Consider the following 22,408-nt stretch of genomic DNA (forward strand, 5'->3'; position numbering starts at 1 on the left):
GAATGTGTGAAATATCGATACATATACGAATTACCATCTCACAAAGAATTATAATATAACTGTAATTTAGTTTCAGGTTTAACTGGATCTTTACTTTCAGTTTTAAATTTTCGCTTCGATCGTTCTTAAAGATGTTTTTGTTGTTTGTTTTTCATAACGATCAAAGAACTAATATTTTGCAAATAAATGGCAAGAAAGAATTTGTCCGAATTCTTTTATACAAAATGAGTAATATTTTTGAAACAGGAGGGGCGATGTTACCGTGAAAGATGAAAGTTGCTATTTAGTGTACTTTACCCAGTGAACTCCAAGGTTTTCTTACCATGTTAAAATCGTTCTCGACGTAACCGATCTAGTATGACGCAGGTTCAGGACCTTAGCGGTATTTGGTATTACAGTTGAGTCGTCTTCATTCGGACTCCTGTAATTAATTTCCACTAGGGGTGTCTGTAATAAATTCGTCTATAATATAACTCAAATAAAATAGAACATTCAATATCTTGTTTGTGATTTTATATATAGATAGTAATGTTTCCATGTTTCTTGTAGCTTTTTAATAAGGAAGATAATTGTTCAAAAGATATACAATAAATACATAATTGTTGATAGACAAAACATTATAAAATTGTCGATATTTATTTTTTCGCGTCAAGTATCGTATATTAAAGGTAGGAAATATTACAAATTTCTGAAGTGAGCACTATTATTATAGCCATTATTTACTGAAGATAACATTCAACAGTTCGATGGAATTTCTATTGGACAAGGTTAGGTATTTATCACTATGTTATAATACAGTAATTACTGTAATATTCGAACTGACATATTCAATTATTTTTCAGTAATAACTATATTATAACGCCGAAGAGACCATGTCTTAAACATATATAATTGCATATGCATATACATATGCTTATCAGCGACAACCACAATGTAATATAAGTAGTTATTATCAATGTGTTATGTTAATTATATTCTATTATTTTCTCTATAAATACTGCTTTCTTCAGCATACCTGCTGTTTATTGTGACAATATTAGCATATGTATATGTTTTATACATATGTTATATATTGCAACACAATAAATAACAGTATAGGTAGCAGCTGTGATATTAAAAATTGTTCTTATCAGTATTATGTCACCTTGTCATTCTTTAATATATTACTTTTCTTACTTTTGCAAACTGTTGTTCAATTATTTCGAGTTAATTGATATTTTTCGTGTTATCAAATGGATAAAAAGCTTAGTTTGAGAACATGTGTTCCTCTATGTTCAATGCAAGTCAATTTATAGGATGCCTATGTTTGTAAATGACCATCAGCTTTGTTAGACACATTTCTAAAATTACACTTAGAAACGTGTAAAACTCCGTTACTACAGAAATTGCATATAGTGATAAAATTGAAGATCTTTATCGTTATACTACTAAAAATAAGAAGTAAAATATTCCGAGAAAGCAGACACCGCGCCATGGATGTACAGTGCAATTCTTCCTGTTATATTCTACGAGTATCCCTTTCATTGGTGCTAATTTCTTCATTCAAAGAATTAAAATTTTCACCAAGTAGAAGCTCTTCAATCTCGCGATATGTTTTTCCTCCCGTTTCCGGTACCCATAAGAACATCATCGCTAATGCAATTAAGCATGATATCCAGAAGAACACATAATTCTCAAACACTCCTATATTATCGGTAATCACTTGAGTCAGTTTCGACGCGGTAAAACCAATTATACCATCGAAAATCACAACGATGGCACCAACAAAGCCTATCAGTTTCGTAGGAAATAAGTCGCATAGGAAAACGTTGGGTAATACACCTAAACCAATGTGAAACACTACTTGATGCGAAAGAAAATGGAAAATGGGAAGAAAAGACATGGCGGAATCGATAGACCTACGTTTAGCTGAGTAAAAATAGAATGTTAAAAGAAACGATATATAAATCGTCCCAGTCGCAGACACAATTAAAAGTTTTCTTCTTCCACACGAATCCACTCTTAATGCGATTAAATAGCCAGATAAAAGGCGGATAAGCTCCATAAAAATCATCACGCTATATCCAGATATAGAGGTCGCATTTCTGCTAATGATATCTTGCACGTACTGCGTAGCGGTGAAGTTTCCGTTAAGATGTTGAGCCATGATCAAGCCAAGCATGATAAACAGAGCTTTCCTGTTGGGTCGTTGTAGTATTGCTCGCAGCTTTTCTAAACAGGTATATTTAGTTAAATCCATGTATGGCCCAGGTATGTCCATTGATGTTCGAGAATCCACTCTGGTTGGTGTGCGCAAATCGCTTCTGGCTTGTGAGTGTAATTCGCTTCTCCTTTCCGGGAGTATTTGGCTGGTGGATGGTCGGTGTATTTGGCTTGTGGATGGTCGGTGTATTTCTCTTGTGGTTTCTGGGTGTATTTCTCTTGTGGTTTCTGGGTGTATTTCTCTTGTGGTTTCTGGGTGTATTTCGCTTGTTGCTTCTGGATGTATTTCGCTTGTGGTTTCTGGGTGTATTTCTCTTGTGGTTTCTGGGTGTATTTCGCTTGTTGCTTCTGGATGTATTTCGCTTGTGGTTTCTGGGTGTATTTCGCTTGTGGTTTCTGGGTGTATTTCGCTTGTGGTTTCTGGGTGTGTTTCGCTTGTTGCTTCTTGGTGTTTTCCGCTTATGGTTTCTGGGTGTATTTCGCCTGTTGCTTCTGGGTGTATTTCTCTTGTGATTTCTGGAGGTATTTCGCTTGTGGTTGGTCGGTTTATTTGGCTTGTGGATGGTCGGTGTATATCGTTTGTGGTTTCCGGAAGTATTTCGCTTGTAGTTTCTGGGTGTATTTCGCTTGTTGCTTCTGGATGCTTTTCGCTTGTGGATGCTTGGTGTATTTCGCATGTGGGGTCTGGGTGTATTTGGCTTGTCGGGGGCCGGTGCAGGTCGCTTGCGGATTGTGAGTGTAATTCGCGCGTGGTTTGGAGTTGTTGTCCGTGCGAGACGCGCGAGTATTCTACGCGTAATTCGCCCGTGGCTTGTTTACGTACTTCGCATTTGAATTTTGAGTGTACTGAGGTTATGGATTGTGAGTGTGAGTCGCTACTGGATGGTAAGTTTAAATCGGACGTGGCTTCTGTGCCTACTACTTCCCGTGTGGGGTCTGAGTGTGTTTCGCGTATAGATTGTGAGGGTAAATTGCTTGTGTACGGTGGGGGTAAATCTGTAATTGATTGTGGGGGGAAAAGGGTATCGTACGGTGGGGGATCATCGTCATTTGATGACGCGGGCAAATTAATATTGAACGGTGGGGGTAAATCTCTCCTGGATTGTTGGTGTAATCCGTATCTGGCTTCAGCGCGTAGAGCACGTAGTTCAACTCTCACTTGATCAGGATATTCGATGCCTTTGTAATATGCTATCGACTTGCATGCTTGCTCCTTTTTACCTTTTGCCACCAAGAAATACGGAGTTTCGCGTATGTATAGGAGCGGCAAGATGGATATAGCGGATATTCCTACAATAGTCAGCAGGTGTGACGTGTACGTCAGCGCGAGTCCTTGAATGTAGGTTACTAGTGACCCGAAATATACGTTCGTTGCGATTAAAGTACCCAGGCGTCCTCTGAGTTTGATGTCGGCAACTTCTGACAGGAACATGGGATTTATCGTGCGGGCAATACCAACGCCTATACCGAGAATCCCTCTGGCAAAGTATAGCATTCGCACAGAAGTTGCGAAGTACATGTGGAGCCAGCCTAAGGTGAACGTTATGCTGCATGCAATAAGGCAGTATTTACGACCGATGCGATCGGCCAAGTGCGCAGCCAGAAGTGAACCGATCATTGAACTAAGTACTGTCAAAGAAACGCTCCATGAATATTCGTCGTTTGTTAACCTTAGCGGCACGTCGCCGATTCCAGTTGTTAGAGGGAGAAATGTAGAGTTTGTCCATCCGTAGACTGTACCGACCAAGCACATGGTTATCGTTCCTGGAATGAGAAACAGTTAATGCTATATATAGCACATGTTAATTGTAGTGCGGTTGTTTTATAATTACACTGCGAATATTTACGCAAATTTGTATTTTTAATATATACTACTAATTGTTAGGTAGATGATACATTATACTGTACATGTCAATGTGTGTAACCGTCAGAGGAAGTTCAGGTCTCACTTAAGACAATAGACAATTGGTAACAGTTAGAAGAATCTAGAATAGTATGTTGACAACAAGCGTGCGTGTAAGAAGATAATCGAGGTCTTCAGAGTGTAATATATATGTATAGCTGTTGTGTGTGAATAAAGTAAATTATTTATTTTCCCGAATCCTCTCTATACCTTAACACTAATATACTTATAATTAATACATACCGCAGGCTATAGGTAAATGGATTCTTCGCGATGTTAGCACGAATGCTTTCCACTAGTATTATTTCTTAGCTATTTTATTATTGATCTGTTCATCAATTCGCATTATATGTGCATTAAGTAAAATACTAAGTGAAGTAAAATTTGTTAGAGACTTGCGTTAGGTCTATGTATATTAATGTGTAATAATGAACATTTTTTTGCTTTCAGATTTCTCATAAATATATAAAAGTCCGCATTCGGTTTATGATATAATAAAGCATCAGTGCGATGAATATCTGAATCGAAATGTCAAATTTATCGTAATGTAGGATGGAATAGAAGTGCAACTTTAAACGATTGTACGCAAGTCGATACAAGTAAGAAATAATTTAAGAACATCGCTATGAAACATCAATTCGAGGGTGGAAAGGAAATTGCATTCTGCGTATTACAATTACAGATAAGTACTTGACGTATTATCAAGAGTGAAAACTAACCGGCAATACATGCCAGCAATCGCCGGCGTTGTTCGCCGCAGAAACTATGACATTCCCATAGAAAAAATAAACCGTCAGGATCTGAACCTCCGCCCTCAGGCGAGTGCTGAGGAGAGATCGTGGGACCCTGGAAAACAGATACCTTTGTTAAGAATAGAAATCATAATTCTATTCTAATTAGATAGTGTAATCAAACTTTTGAGCGAATACCAAACCACCGAAAAGATATCAAGAAGTATTTAAATATTAACCTTATTTCAACATTTATTCTTTCTCCTATCTTAATTGAAATACAATTTATGATATTTCTGTCAACAGCATTGAAATATTCTTGATGTTCTTTGATGTTATTAAAGATAAAAGACGTACTTGAGTTTTTCACTGACGTTTGCTAATGGTTATTTGTGCTTTTGAAAACTTTCTTCTACAATCTTTTCCTTTGAGTATCCTCCAAATCAATGATAATTTCAGAGGTTTTTATATGTTTCTTAAATATCTTTTCTAAATAATGAAATATATTAACACGTCGTATAGATAATACCGAAAACCCGTTTGAACCTTCGAGTATGATTCGATATTTATAAGACGTAACAGTTTTCAGCTTTGAACTTTATGTTTTGGTGGGTCGTGACAGTTTGATTCAGGCTGAAAGATTCAAAATTTTAAATGATCACGATCGATCAAGACGCAAGGTCAAAGATTTCAGATTATTGTGACTTTTAAATATCGAATCATACTCGAAGGTTCAGACGGTTCTTTGGTATTATCGACAAGATATGCTAATACATTTCATTATGTGCCAAAACTTTTAATCGAGTGGTAGGAATCAAAACTTTAATTGCTATGGATTCGTCTCTGTTATTTGGAAATAACAGAATAATAGTTATATTCGCTGAAAATAGGTATCACAAACGGACGCTTTTTTTATATTCTCATTCAATTAGAATTTGTTACTCTGCGATATTTAATTTCTAATGGTTTATTTTAAAAATATATATTGTATATTCACATTAACTGCTTACCGTCCTACGCTGGGACATGTTGCCAAAAATAAGTACTTTTACGCAATTATATAATCACGATAGATTTTCAATAATTCAATTTGTAGAATCCAGTTCACTCATAATTATTTAAAAAATGCACGAATGATCATGGGTAATTATCTATCGCAAAAAAAGAACAACTGTAAGAAATCTTTACACTGAGTCTCGTGATTTACGTATTTCGTATCGATTTGTTCGATTTACACGACTGGCACAACCATACTGGGTACTTCTGGGGCTACTTCCCCTTTACATACAGTCGACATTATTTCAACACATAAACACTTCTAATTCTCCTTGTTATATGTCTAAATGTAACGAATTAATTTTAAATATTCCGAGATAGGAACAATAATATTTTTGTACTTATTATATCTAGGAAGTATCCTAATTATAATGTTAGAACAGTGGAATGCCAACTATTATATGATACGTATTTCCTATAATGTAAAAATTAAAATCAGCAAAAATAATTGCACAGCTTTGACTATTATATATTTTTGTTTCATTTGCTACATCGGCTACGTTGCGATCATAATGCAGCATTTGAATTATCTGTAATTTCTTGAAGCATAGATTCCTTTTTCGCGGAAATTCTTTTTCTCTTTACTTTCGCTCAATTTCGTCGATTCCTACTGAAACATATTTTCTACGATCTCTCACGCGTCGAAACACTTCTTCGTTTGAAATTTCCTCAGTAGAGAAACCCTTCGCCCAAATTATTTTCCCTCCCTGCATCTGCATCTCCGTGCACACGGTACTCTTGCATCGTATCTATAATTTCTGTGAATGTGTACAGTATTGCTCGATTCCTGGTGCACTGGTCACAAATTTTATCGAATAAGATTGCGTTCAGGCTCACGACTCAAGGAATCACCGGGATCTTGTATACATTGGCTTTGTGCTATCGATTTGCAACTAAGTGATTGCGGATTTTGTCATTCGGTAGATTTGAGTGCATAGATTACTTTTTATTATTAAAATATCCAACCTTTACTTGCGGAAGTTTCCTCTTTATTATCATTTTTTTTGTTTTCATTAGCGAGTAGCCTTTTCAGATAATTACAATCGTCGCGACGCAGCGTTATGAATTTTAGGGAGCATGAAAAACACTGATATTTTTCGATGTCGGTATTTCAGAACACGCGACACAGAATCCCATGTATTGTCACGTCTAGTCGCGTTTTTATAATAGGGAATGTGTGAAATATCGATACATATACAAATTACCATCTGACAGAGAATTATAATATAACTGTTATTTAGTTTTAGGTTTAACTGGATCTTTACTTTCAGTTTTAAATTTCCGCTTCGATCGTTCTTAAAGATGTTTTTGTTGTTTGTTTTCCATAACGATCAAAGAACTAATATTTTGCAAATGAATGGCAAAAAAGGATTTGTCCGAATTCTTTTATGCAAAGCCAGTAATATTTTGGGAAAGAGAAGGGGTTATGGTACCGTGGAGGAGATTGTCCCTATTCAGAGTACTTTACCCAGTGATCTCGGTGGTTTTCTTACCATTTTAATATCGTTCTCGACGTAACCGCTTTACCATGGTGTTGGGCTAGGATCTTAGCAGTATTTGGTATTACAGTTGACTCATCTTCATTCGGACTCCTTTAATTAATTTCCACTACGGGTGTCTGTAATAAATTTGTCTATAACACTTAAATAAAATAGAACATTCACTATCTTGTTTGTGATTTTATATATAGAGAGTAATGTTTCCATGTTTCTTGTAGCTTTTTAATAACGAAGATACTTATTTAAAAGATATACAATAAATACATAATTGTTGATAGACAAAACATTATAAAATTGTCGATATTTATTTTTTCGCGTCAAGTATCGTATATTAAAGGTAGGAAATATTATAAATTTCTGAAGTGAGCACTATTATTATAGCCATTATTTACTGAAGATAACATTCAACAGTTCGATGGAATTTCTATTGGACAAGGTTAGGTATTTATCACTATGTTATAATACAGTAATTACTGTAATATTCGAACTGACATATTCAATTATTTTTCAGTAATAACTATATTATAACGCCGAAGAGACCATGTCTTACATATATATATAATTGCATATGCATATACATATGCTTATCAGCGACAACCACAATGTAATATAAGTAGTTATTATCAATGTGGTATGTTAATTATATTCTATTATTTTCTCTATAAATACTGCTTTCTTCAGCATACCTGCTGTTTATTGTGACAATATTAGCATATGTATATGTTTTATACATATGTTATATATTGCAAACAAAAAATAACAGCATTGATAACAGCTGAGATATAGAAAATTGTTCTTGTCAGTATTATGTCACCTTGTCATTTTTTAATATATTACTCTTCTTACTCTTGCTAACTTTTGTTCAATTATCTCGAGTTAATTGGTATTGTTACATTGTTCGTGTTATGAAATGGATAAAAAGTTTAGTTCGAGAACATGTATTCCTCTGAGTTCAATGCAAGTCAATTTATGCAATACATATGTTTGTAAATGACCACTACCTTTGTTAGACACAATTCTAAAATTACACGTACAAACGAATAGAACTCCGTTACTACAGAAATTGCATATCGTGATAAAATTGTAGATCTTTATCGTTATACTAATAAAAATGAGAAATAAAATATTCCGAGTATGTAGACACCGTGCCACGGACGTACGGTGCAATTTTTCCTGTCATATTTCACTACTATCCATTTCATCGCTGCTAACTTCTTCATTCGGTCCATTCAAATTTTCACCAACTAGAAGCGCTTCAATCTCGCGATATGTTCTTCCTCTTGTATCCGGTACGCTTGCGAACATCGTCACGAATGCCACAACGCATGATGTCGCGAAGAACACGTAATTCGCAGACGCTACTGTATTATCGGTAATCGCTTGAGTCAGTTTCGACACGGTAATACAAATTATACCATCGCAAATCACAACGCTGGCAGCAACAAAGCCTATCAGTTTCGTAGGAAATAAGTCACATAGGAAAACATTGAGTAACGTACCTAAACCAATGTGAAACACTACTAGATGCAGAATTAAATGGATAAAGAGAAACAAAAACGTGATGGATGAATCAGATAAATGTTCAGGTGCGACATAATACAGTGCTAATTGAATCGACGTATACCACGTCAAACCCGTAGTCAGAAACAGATGTTTTCTTCTTCCAGAACAATCCACTATAAACGCGGTTAAATAGCTAGATAAAAGGCTGATAAGCTCGACACAAATCAATATGTCGTTTAGACCCATAGAGGTCGCTGTTCTGCTAATGAAATCTCGCAGGTGCAGCGCAGCGGTGACGTTACCGCTAAGATGTTGTGTTATGATCAAGACAAGCATGATAAGCAGAGCTCTCTTGTTGCTTCGTTGTAGTATTGCTCGCAGCTTTTCTAAACAGGTATATTTAATTACATCTATGTATGGCTCAGTCATGGCCGTTGATGGTTGTGAATCCACTCTGGTTGGTGTGTGTAAATCGCTTCTGGCTTGTGAGTGTAATTCGCTTCTCGTTTCTGGGAGTATTTGGCTGATGGATGGTCGGTGTATTTGGCTTGTGGATGGTCGGTGTATTTCGATTGTGGTTTCTGGGTGTATTTCTCTTGTGGTTTCTGGGTGTATTTCGCTTGTTGCTTCTGGATGTATTTCGCTTGTGGTTTCTGGGTGTGTTTCGCTTGTTGCTTCTGGGTGTATTTCGCTTGTTGCTTCTTGGTGTATTCCGCTTATGGTTTCTGGGTGTATTTCACCTGTTGCTTCTGGGTGTATTTCTCTTGTGATTTCTGGAGGTATTTCGCTTGTGGATGGTCGGTGTGTTTGGCTTGTGGATGGTCGGTGTATTTCGTTTGTGGTTTCTGGGTGCATTTCTCTTGTGGTTTCTGGGTGTATTTCGCTTGTGGTTTCTGGGTGTATTTCGCTTGTGGTTTCTGGGTGCGTTTCGTTTGATGCTTCTGGGTGTATTTCGCTTATTGCTTCTTGGTGTATTCCGCTTATGGTTTCTGGGTGTATTTCGCTTGTTGCTTCTGGGTGTATTTCTCTTGTGATTTCTGGAGATATTTCGCTTGTGGATGGTCGGTTTATTTGGCTTGTGGATGGTTGATATATATCGTTTGTGGTTTCTGGGTGTATTTCGCATGTTGCTTCTGGATGCTTTTCGCTTGTGGATGCTTGGTGTATTTGGCTTGTCGGGGGCCGGTGTATTTGGCTAGTGGATGGCCGGTGCAGGTCGCTTGCGGATTGTGAGTGTAATTCGCGCGTGGTTTGGAGTTGTTGTCCGTGCGAGACGCGCGTGTATTCTACGCGTAATTCGCCCGTGGCTTGTGTACGTACTTCGCATTTGAATTTTGAGTGTACTGAGGTTATGGATTGTGAGTGTGAGTCGCTACTGGATGGTAAGTTTAAATCGGACGTGGCTTCTGTGCCTACTACTTCCCGTGTGGGGTCTGAGTGTGTTTCGCGTATAGATTGTGAGGGTAAATTGCTTCTGTACGGTGGGGGTAAATCTCTAGTTGATTGTAGGGGGAAAAGGGTACTGTACGGTGGGGGTAAGTCTCTCCTGGATCGTAGGTCTAATCCGTATCTGGCTTCTGCGCGTAGGTCACGTAGTACGACATTCACTTGGTCAGGATCTTCGATGCCTTTGTAATATGCTATCGACTTGCATGCTTGCTCCCTTTTACCTTTTGCCACCAAGAAATACGGAGTTTCGCGTAAGCACATGAGCAGCAAGATTGATATAGCGGATATTCCTGCAAGAGCCAGCAGCTGTGACGTGTACGTCAGCGAGCCAGTAACGTAGGTTAATAGTGACCCGAAATGTACGTTCGCTGCGATCAGAGTACTCAATTGTCCTCTGCGTTTGATGTCGGCGACTTCTGACACGAACATGGGATTTATCGTGCGAGCTATACCGATGCCTATACCGAGAATCCCCCGGGCAAAGTATAGCGTTCGCACAGAAGTTGCGAAGTACATGTCGAGCCAGCCTATGGTGAACATTATGCTGCATGCAACAAGGCAGTATTTACGACCGATGCGATCGGCCAACTGCACAGTCAGAAGTGAACCGATCATTGAACTCAGTACTGTCAAAGAAACGCTCCATGAATATTCGTCGTGTGTTAACCTTAGCGGCACGTCGCTGATTCCAGTTGTTAGAGGGTGAAATGAAGAGTTTGTCCATCCGTAGACTGTACCGACCAAGCACATGGTTATCGTTCCTGGAATGAGAAACAGTTAATGCTATATATAGCATATGTTAATTGTAGTGCGGTCGTTTCATTATTACACTGCATATATGTTTGGAAATTTGAACTTTTAACATATACTGTTAATATATTTATAATCGATACATACCGGAGGCTATAAGTAAATGAACTCTGCGCGATGTTAGCACGAATGCTTTCCGCCAGTTTTATTTCTTAGCTATTTTAATATTTATCTGTTAATCAATTCGCATTATATGTGCATTAAGTAAAATACTACGTGAAGTAAAATTTTTTAAAGAATTGCGATAGGTCTAGGTATACTAATGTGTAATAATGAACATTTCTTTGCTTTCAGATTTCTCATAAACATATAAAAGTCACACTCCGTTTATGATATAACAAAGCATCAGTGCGATGAATATCTGAATCGAAATATTAAATTTATCGTAATGTAGGATGGAATAGAAGTGCAACTTTAAACGATGGTACGCAAGTCGATACAAGTAAGAAATAATTTAGGAACATCACTATGAAACTTCAATTCGAGGGTGGAAAGGAAATTGCATTCTGCGTATTAAAATTACAGATAAGTACTTGACGTATTTTCAAGAGTGAAAACTAACCGGAAATGCATGCTAGAAGTTGCGGGCTTTGTAAGGTGCAGGGACTAGGACATTTCCATTGCGGAGATGATCGATCAGGATCTAAACCTCCGCCCTCAGGCGAGTACCCAGGAGAGTTCCCAGGAACCTGGAAAACAGATACCTTTGTTAAGAATAGAAATCATAATTTTTTTCTAATTAGATAGTGTAATCAATCTTTTGAGCGAATTCCAAACCACGGAAAAGATATCGAGAAGTATTTAAATATTAACATTATTTCAAGGTAATTAAAAAATTTTCTTTCCCCTATCCTAATGGAAGTACAATTTATGATATTTCTATCAACAGCATTAAAATATTCTTGATGTTATTTGATGTTATTCTAGATAGAAGACGTACTTGAGTTTTTCACTGACGTTTGCTAATGGTTATTTGTGCTTTTGAAAACTTTCTTCTACAATCTTTTCCTTTGAGTGTCCTCCAAATCAATGATAATTTATAATGTTTTTATATGTTTCTTAAATATCTTTTCTAAATAATGAAATATATTAACATGTCGTACAGATAATACCGAAGAACAGTTTGAACCTTCGAATGTGATTCGATATATATAGGACGCTACGGTTTTAAGCTGTGAGCTTTATGTGTTGGTGGGTCGTGACGGTTTAAATCAGGGTGAAAGATTCAAAATTTTAAATGATCGCGGTCGATTAAGACACAGGGTCAAAGATGTGAGATTATTGTGACTTTTAAATATCGAATCATACTCGAAGGTTCAGACGGTTCTTTGGTATTATCGACACGATATGTTAATACATTTCATTATGTGCCAAAACTTTTAATTGAGTCGTAGGAATCAAAACTTTAATTGCTATGGATTCTAATCTCTATTTGGAAATAAAAGAATAATAGTTAAATTCGCTGAAAATAGGTACCTCAATCAGACGCTATTTTTTATATTCTCGTTGAATTAAAATTTAGGATTTGTTATTCGGCGATATTTAATTTCTAGCCGTTTATTTCAAAAATATTTATCATATAATCATACTAAATGCTTACCGTTGTACTCTCGGACATGCTGCCAAAAACAAGTACTTTCACGCAATTATATAATCACGATAGATTTTCAATAATTTAATTTGTAGGATTCACTTCACTCATAATTATTTAAAAAATGCACGAATGTCCTGGGGTAGTTATCTATCGCAAAAAAAGAACAACTGTAAGAAATCTTTACACTGAATCTCGCGATTTGCGGATTTCGTATTGACTTGTTCGATTTACACGACTGCCATAACTATACTGGGTACTTCTGGGGCTACTTCCCCTTTACATACAGTCGACATTATTTCAACACATAAACACTTCTAATTCTCCTTGTTATGTGTTTAAATGTAACGAATTAATTTTAAATATTCCGACATACGAACAATAATATTTTTGTACTTATTATATCTAGGACATATCCTAATTGTAATGTTATAACAGTCGAATGCCAACTATTATATGGTACGTATTTCCTATAATATAAAGTTGAAATGAGCGAAAATAATTGCACAGCTTCGACTATTAGTCATTTTTGTTCTATGTTGCTACATCAGCTGCGTTGCGATCATATTCCAGTATTTGAATTATCTTGAATTTCTTGGAGCATAGCTTTCTTTATCGCGGCAATTCTTGTTCTCTTTACTTTCGCTCTATTTCGATGTTTCCCACTGCAACTGTCGTATTTTCTACGATCTCTCACGTGTCGAAACACTTCTTCGTTTGAAATTTCCTCAGTAGAGAAATGCTTCGCCCAAATCATTTTCCCTCCATGCATCTGCATCTCCGTGCACACGGTACACTTGCATCGTATCTATAATTTTTGTGAATGTATACAGTATTGCTCGATTCCTTGTGCACTCGTCTGAATTATATCGAATAATATTGCGTTCAGGCTCACGACTCAAAGAATCACCGGACTCTTGTATACATTGACTTAGTTTGCAACTAAGTGATTGCGAATTTTGTCATTCGGTGGATTTGAGAGCATAGATTATTTTTTATTATTAGAATATCCAACCTTTGCTTGCGGAAGTTTCCTCTTCGTTTTCATTAGCGAGTACCCTTTTCAGATAATTAGAATCGTCGCGACGCAGCGTTATGAATCGTAGGGAGCATGAAAAACACTGATATTTTTCGATGTATTTCACGGGACACAAAGTCCCATGTATTGTCACGTCTAGTCGCGTTTTTATAATAAGGAATGTGTGAAATATCGATACATATACAAATTACCATCTCACAGAGAATTATAATATAACTGTAATTTAGTTTTAGGTTTAACTCGATCTTTACTTTCAGTTTTAAATTTCCGCTTCGATCGTTCTTCAAGATGTTTTTGTTGTTTGTTTTCCATAACGATCAAGGAACTAATATTTTTCAAATGAATGGCAAAAAAGGATTTGTCCGAATTCTTTTATGCAAAATCAGTAATTTTTTGGGGAAAAAGAGGGGGTGATGTTACCGTAGAAGAGAAAGTTGGTATTCCGAGTAATTTACCCAGTGAACTCGGTGGTTTTCTTACCATGTTAATATCGTTCTCGACTTAACCGATCTAGCATGACGCAGGTTTAGGACCTTAGCGGTATTTGGTATTACAGTTGAATCGTCTTCATTCGGACTCCTGTAATTAATTTCCACTAGGGGTGTCTGTAATAAATTCGTCTATAATATAACTCAAATAAAATAGAACATTCAATATCTTGTTTGTGATTTTATATATAGATAGTAATGTTTCCATGTTTCTTGTAGCTTTTTAATAAGGAAGATATTTGTTTAAAAGATATACAATAAATACATAATTGTTGATAGACAAAAATTTATAAAATTGTCGATACTACATTTTTCGCGTAAATTATCGTATATTAAAAGTAGGAAATATTATAAATTTCTAAACTGAACACTATTATTATAGCCATAATTTACCGAAGATAACATTCATCAGTCCGATAGAATTTCTGCTGGACAAGGCTAGATGTTCATCGCTGTGTTATGATACAGTAATTACTATAATATTCAAACTGACATATTCAAATATTTTTCAGTAATAACTATAATATAACACCGAAGAGTCCATGTATTAAACATATATAATTGTACATGTATGTACATATGCTTATCAGAGACAAGCTCAATGTAATATTACTACTTATTATCAATGTATTATGTTAATTATATTATATTAATTTCGCCATAAATACTGACTTTTTCAGCATACCTGCTGTTTATTGTGACAATATTAGCATATGTATATGTGATATACATATGTTATATATTGCAACACAAAAAATAACAGCATAGGTAACAGCTGAGATATAGAAAACTGTTCTTGTCAGTATTATGTCACCTTGTCATTTTTTAATATATTACTTTTCTTACTCTTGCTAACTTTTGTTCAATTATCTCGAGTTAATTGGTATTGTTACATTGTTCGTGTTATGAAATGGATAAAAAGTTTAGTTCGAGAACATGTATTCCTCTGAGTTCAATGCAAGTCAATTTATGCAATACATATGTTTGTAAATGACCACTACCTTTGTTAGACACAATTCTAAAATTACACGTACAAACGAATAGAACTCCGTTACTACAGAAATTGCATATCGTGATAAAATTGTAGATCTTTATCGTTATACTAATAAAAATGAGAAATAAAATATTCCGAGTATGTAGACACCGTGCCACGGACGTACGGTGCAATTTTTCCTGTCATATTTTACGAATATCCATTTCATCGGTTCGAACTTCTTCATTCAATGAATCCAAATTTCACTAGCTAGAAGCGCTTCAATCTCGTTATATGTTTTTCCTCTTGTTTCCGGTAACCATAAGGTCGTCATCAGAAATACCATACAGCATGATGTCGCGAAGAACGCGTAATTCCCAAACGCTCCTATATTATCGGCAATCACTTGAGTCACTTTCGACACGGTAAAACCAATTATACCATCGAAAATCACAACGATGGCACCAACAAAGCCTATCAGTTTCGTAGGAAATAAGTCACATAGGAAAACATTGAGTAACGTACCTAAACCAATGTGAAACACTACTAGATGCGGAATTAAAAAGATAAGGGGAAGAAAAGACACGAAGGATTTGTCAGACATATCATCAGGTGCGAGAAAAGTCATTGATAAAATAATCGATATATACCCCGTCCCAGCCGTAGTCAGAGTCACATGTTTTTTTCTTCCACAACTATCCACTATAAACGCGGTTAAATAGCTAGATAAAAGGCGGATAAGCTCGACACAAATCAATATGTCGTTTAGACCCATAGAGGTCGCTTTTCTGCTAATGAAATCTCGCAGGTGCTGCGTAGCGGTGACGTTACCGCTAAGATGTTGTGTCATGATCAAGCCAAGCATGATAAACAGAGCTGTCTTGTTGCTTCGTCGTAGTATTGCTCGCAGCTTTTCTAAACAGGTATATTTAGTTACATCTATGTATGGCTCAGACATGGCCGTTGATGCTCGTGAATCCACTCTGGTTGGTGTGTGTAAATCGCTTCTGGCTTGTGAGTGTAATTCGCTTCTCGTTTCTGGGAGTATTTGGCTGATGGATGGTCGGTGTGTTTGGCTTGTGGATGGTCGGTGTATTTCGTTTGTGGTTTCTGGGTGTATTTCGCTTGTGGTTTCTGGGTGTATTTCGCTTGTGGTTTCTGGGTGCGTTTCGTTTGTTGCTTCTGGGTGTATTTCTCTTGTGATTTCTGGAGGTATTTCGCTTGTGGATGGTCGGTGTATTTGGCTTGTGGATGGTCGGTGTATTTCGTTTGTGGTTTCTGGGTGTATTTCGCTTGTTGCTTCTGGATGTATTTCGCTTGTGGTTTCTGGGTGTATTTCGCTTGTGGTTTCTGGGTGTATTTCGCTTGTGGTTTCTGGGTGTGTTTCGCTTGTTGCTTCTTGGTGTTTTCCGCTTATGGTTTCTGGGTGTATTTCGCCTGTTGCTTCTGGGTGTATTTCTCTTGTGATTTCTGGAGGTATTTCGCTTGTGGTTGGTCGGTTTATTTGGCTTGTGGATGGTCGGTGTATATCGTTTGTGGTTTCCGGAAGTATTTCGCTTGTAGTTTCTGGGTGTATTTCGCTTGTTGCTTCTGGATGCTTTTCGCTTGTGGATGCTTGGTGTATTTCGCATGTGGGGTCTGGGTGTATTTGGCTTGTCGGGGGCCGGTGCAGGTCGCTTGCGGATTGTGAGTGTAATTCGCGCGTGGTTTGGAGTTGTTGTCCGTGCGAGACGCGCGAGTATTCTACGCGTAATTCGCCCGTGGCTTGTTTACGTACTTCGCATTTGAATTTTGAGTGTACTGAGGTTATGGATTGTGAGTGTGAGTCGCTACTGGATGGTAAGTTTAAATCGGACGTGGCTTCTGTGCCTACTACTTCCCGTGTGGGGTCTGAGTGTGTTTCGCGTATAGATTGTGAGGGTAAATTGCTTCTGTACGGTGGGGGTAAATCTCTAGTTGATTGTAGGGGGAAAAGGGTACTGTACGGTGGGGGTAAGTCTCTCCTGGATCGTAGGTCTAATCCGTATCTGGCTTCTGCGCGTAGGTCACGTAGTACGACATTCACTTGGTCAGGATCTTCGATGCCTTTGTAATATGCTATCGACTTGCATGCTTGCTCCCTTTTACCTTTTGCCACCAAGAAATACGGAGTTTCGCGTAAGCACATGAGCAGCAAGATTGATATAGCGGATATTCCTGCAAGAGCCAGCAGGTGTGACGTGTACGTCAGCGAGCCAGTAACGTAGGTTAGTAGTGACCCGAAATGTACGTTCGCTGCGATCAGAGTACTCAATTGTCCTCTGCGTTTGATGTCGGCGACTTCTGACACGAACATGGGATTTATCGTGCGAGCTATACCGATGCCTATACCGAGAATCCCCCGGGCAAAGTATAGCGTTCGCACAGAAGTTGCGAAGTACATGTCGAGCCAGCCTATGGTGAACATTATGCTGCATGCAACAAGGCAGTATTTACGACCGATGCGATCGGCCAACTGCACAGCCAGAAGTGAACCGATCATTGAACTAAGTACTGTCAAAGAAACGCTCCATGAATATTCGTCGTGTGTTAACCTTAGCGGCACGTCGCCGATTCCACTTGTTAGAGGGACAAATGAAGAGTTTGTCCATCCGTAGACTGTACCGACCAAGCACATGGTTATCGTTCCTGGAATGAGAAACAGTTATTGCTATATATAGCATATGTTAATTGTAGTGCGGTCGTTTCATAATTACACTGCATATATGTTTGGAAATTTGTACTTTTAACTTATACTGTTAATATATTTATAATCAATACATACCGGAGGCTATAAGTAAATGAACTCTGCGCGATGTTAGCACGAATGCTTTCCGCTAGTTTTATTTCTTAGCTATTTTAATATTTATCTGTTAATCAATTCGCATTATAAGTGCATTAAGTAAAATACTATGTGAAGTAAAATTTGTTAAAGAATTGCGATAGGTCTAGGTATACTAATGTGTAATAATGAACATTGCTTTCAGATTTCTCATAAATATATAAAAGTCCGCATTCGGTTTATGATATAACAAAGCATCAGTGCGATGAATATCTGAATCGAAATGTTAAATTTATCGTAATGTAGGATGGAATAGAAATGCAACTTTAAACGATGGTACGCAAGTCGATACAAGTAAAAAATAATTTAGGAACATCACTATGAAACTTCAATTCGAGGGTTGAAAGGAAATTGCATTCTGCGTATTAAAATAACGGATAAGTACTTGACGTATTTTCAAGAGTGAAAACTAACCGGAAATACATGCTAGAAATTGCCGGCTTTGTAAGATGCAGGGACTAGGACATTTCCCTTGCGGAGATGATCGATCAGGATCTAAACCTCCGCCCTCAGGCGAGTAACCAGGAGAGTTCCTAGGAACCTGGAAAACAGATACCTTTGTTAAGAATAGAAATCATAATTTTTTTCTAAGTAGATAGTGTAATCAATCTTTTGAGCGAATTCCAAACCACGGAAAAGATATCGAGATGTATTTAAATATTAACATTATTTCAAGGTAATTAAAAAATTTTCTTTCCCCTATCCTAATGGAAGTACAATTTATGATATTTCTATCAACAGCATTAAAATATTGTTGATGTTATTTGATGTTATTCTAGATAGAAGACGTACTTGAGTTTTTCACTGACGTTTGCTAATGGTTATTTGTGCTTTTGAAAACTTTCTTCTACAATCTTTTCCTTTGAGTGTCCTCCAAATCAATGATAATTTGTAATGTTTTTATACGTTTCTTAAATATCTTTTCTAAATAATGAAATATATTAACATGTCGTAGAGATAATACCGAAGAACAGTTTGAACCTTCGAATGTGATTCGATGTTTATAGGACGCTACGGTTTTAAGCTGTGAGCTTTATGTGTTGGTGGGTCGTGACGGTTTAAATCAGGGTGAAAGATTGAAAATTTTAAATGATCGCGATCGATTAAGACACAGGGTCAAAGATGTGAGATTATTGTGACTTTTAAATATCGAATCATACTCGAAGGTTCAGACGGTTTTTTGGTATTATCGACACGATATGTTAATACATTTCATTATGTGCCAAAACTTTAAATAGAGACGTAGGAATCAAAACTTTAAATGCTATGGATTCCAATCTCTATTTGGAAATAAAAGAATAATAGTTAAATTCGCTGAAAATAGGTACCTCAAACAGACGCTATTTTTTATATTCTCGTTGAATTAGAATTTAGGATTTGTTATTCGGCGATATTTAATTTCTAGCCGTTTATTTCAAAAATATTTATCATATAATCATATTAAATGCTTACCGTTGTACTCTCGGACATGCTGCCAAAAATAAGTACTTTTACGCAATTATATAATCACGATAGATTTTCAATAATTCAATTTGTAGGATTCACTTCACTCATAATTATTTAAAAAATGCACGAATGTCCTGGGGTAGTTATCTATCGCAAAAAAGAACAACTGTAAGAAATCTTTACACTGAATCTCGCGATTTGCGGATTTCGTATTGACTTGATCGATTTACACGACTGCCACAACTATACTGGGTACTTCTGGGGCTACTTCCCCTTTACATACAGTCGACATTATTTCAACACATAAACACTTCTAATTCTCCTTGTTATATATGTTTAAATGTAACGAATTAATTTTAAATATTCCGAGATAGGAACAATAATGTTTTTGTACATATTATATCTAGGAAATATCTTAATTATAATGTTAGAACAGTCGAACGCCAACTATTATATGATACGTATTTCCTATAATATAAAAATTAAAATGAGCAAAAATAATTACACATCTTCGTCTATTAGTTATTTTTGTTCTATGTTACAACATCGGCTACGTTGCGATCACAATGCAGCATTTGAATTTATAACATTACAATACTATAATATTATAGCATTTGGGTTTATAAGGAAACCTTTACATTTTTTATAGCTAGGTTGAAGGGACTCTTTATATTCTTTATCGGTAAGAATTATGAAGCCACTCTGTGCCTTTGCTATGTTCGGATTTGTATGTATTAGGCAGGGCTTAGAAAACACCTTTAGGTTTCTAATTATAGTATTGAAATTAAATTAGATGTTCTATCAGGTAGAGTTTTTCAAATTTGATGGGACAGGATCTAGATGGAACGTTTGTAAGTCTGGTGAGTGGTTATGTAGAGTAGCTTTACTGCTAAAAAGCAATGCTTCCTAGAAGCATTAATCCGTTCCTAATAAGTACTTCAATATTTAATTTATTTATACATGCGTAATTAACAGTAATGTTTAAGTAGATAATGTAGTGTAAGTAGATAAGCAGTATAATTCTTTATGAGGCGCGTCTTTCCTATTTTTAAAATAATTTTACCACAGACGAGGAAGAGGAATCGACGTGACATTCAATGCTTGTCCGACTGTCACATTTTGCGGGTCGGATGACCTCTCCATACCATTTTCGTGTCGCATGCGAAGTTAATATTTCAGTTTAATACTTGTTTGAATTAAGACTACAATCTTGTACGAAATTATAAATAAAATATAAAACTGGATATCGAATACTCGCAGCGAAATATAATTCTATCTTGCTACAATATTTCAGTAAACATCACACACTATGAAAATAATAAATTACTGTATAGTAAAGTACTGTAATAAGAATTAAGTGAATCGTTTAATCAGTTCTATATGAAATTGCAATTTCATATATCTGAAACAAAAATGTGAATTTTTAAATCTTTCCTATTTCCATCCTTGTATTCTCAAACCAATAATAAATTATGTATTGCCAAGTATAGGTAATCTTATTTACCATCAGGACTCATGAAACCGGTTCGATAATTTATCGATAACGAACAGACGATGTACCTCGATGTCCCACAGTGTACCTCGACGTCCCAGGACATCCCACGATATTCTTAGGATATCCTACTCTGCCCCACGGTAAATTCTCTTCGTGGCTTTTGTCCCACGGAGTCTCACGGGGTACAACGGTTTCCCATGGTGTCCCACGGTATTCCATGCTGCTCCACGGCTTCCCATGATATCCCACGGTGGCCCACGATGGCCCACGTCCAGTCTTGATCATCCAAAATACTTCGTGACTTTTGGTGATCCAAACTGTATTGTATCAGCGTAGGTATTGGCTTGGTATAGTTTTTCCATAGATTAATCAACTGATTAATTTTTGGCAAACAATGCCAATTACCAGGTCTTATCACGAGGAGGTAACTACGCACGAGACCCGCCCATGAGTTATTTAACATTACACATCGATCTTGATCTTCAACCTATTGGCAAGAATGCCGAGTTCTGACTATGCTTAAGCATGGGCCTGCCGGGCTGGGACCACCGAACAGAATTATGAATGCACGGCCCCAAGTGAACGAGCGACGTCCACCTCCGCGCCCCCCGAACAAAATTACGGAGGACGGAAATTGCTGGTCCCTGACCCAGTACCGAAGTACCAATCGGACAGGACTGCATATCCACGACTGAATTCCCAACAGATTCGCAACCATCAACGGCGCGACGACAACTCCCGTGATTCGATGTAAACGTCGAGCAGTCATCGAGCAGTCACCAAGGCAGAGGTGAAATTACAAATTGAAAGAGCTGTCCAGTGTACGTTTACCTGCATGCACCCAGTATACGCGCGAGCGAGTATACCATGCAATTATATAATTAAATCATTGATTTAAAAGTTAGGAATTGATGTTATTGTTTTACATTAATTATCAGGAGAATTAATTTATTATTGTAATTTTTAAAATTTTTAAATTTTACAATCCATCAGAATATTATATAACCGGTTACAAAGTTCCATAACTTAATTCCAAGTATATAAAACGGAGCACATTCAAACGATCATATAATGGAAATTTAGCGAGTATCTCTTGAGATAATTACAATCCCGACGCAGCGTTATGAATTGCAGAGAGCGTGAAAAACATTGATATATTTCGATATCGGTATTTCAGAACACGCGACACAGAGTCCCATATAATGTCAGGTCTAGCCGCGTTTTTATAGTAGCGACTGTGTGAAATATCGATACATATACAAATTACCATCTGACAGAGAATTATAATATAACTGTTATTTAGTTTTAGGTTTAACTCGATCTTTACTTTCAGTTTTAAATTTCCGCTTCGATCGTTCTTAAA

General features: G+C 36.7%; 2 protein-coding genes and 1 pseudogene across 2 annotated transcripts; all 3 read right to left on the reverse strand.

Annotated features, from left to right (window-relative positions):
* Nucleotides 1–1,374: 1,374 nt before the first annotated feature.
* On the reverse strand, nt 1,375–5,864 carry LOC117207108. The gene is made up of 3 exons (XM_033446987.1): nt 5,847–5,864; nt 4,825–4,951; nt 1,375–3,966 (listed from the first exon to the last, which is right to left on the reverse strand). Exons 1-3 carry the CDS (start codon nt 5,862–5,864, stop codon nt 1,499–1,501), a joined length of 2,613 nt encoding a protein of 870 aa, XP_033302878.1. The 3' UTR covers nt 1,375–1,498.
* Nucleotides 5,865–15,447: 9,583 nt separating this feature from the next.
* LOC117207106 lies at nt 15,448–16,094 on the reverse strand (annotated as a pseudogene).
* Nucleotides 16,095–16,183: 89 nt separating this feature from the next.
* Nucleotides 16,184–19,574, reverse strand: LOC117207107. The gene is made up of 4 exons (XM_033446985.1): nt 19,557–19,574; nt 18,519–18,645; nt 16,447–17,911; nt 16,184–16,397 (listed from the first exon to the last, which is right to left on the reverse strand). Exons 1-4 carry the CDS (start codon nt 19,572–19,574, stop codon nt 16,184–16,186), a joined length of 1,824 nt encoding a protein of 607 aa, XP_033302876.1.
* Between the last annotated feature and the right edge of the window lie 2,834 nt (nt 19,575–22,408).

Source organism: Bombus bifarius, unplaced genomic scaffold, assembly GCF_011952205.1.
Source record: "Bombus bifarius isolate JDL3187 unplaced genomic scaffold, Bbif_JDL3187 scf7180000008021_frag, whole genome shotgun sequence".
NCBI lineage: Eukaryota > Metazoa > Arthropoda > Insecta > Hymenoptera > Apidae > Bombus > Bombus bifarius.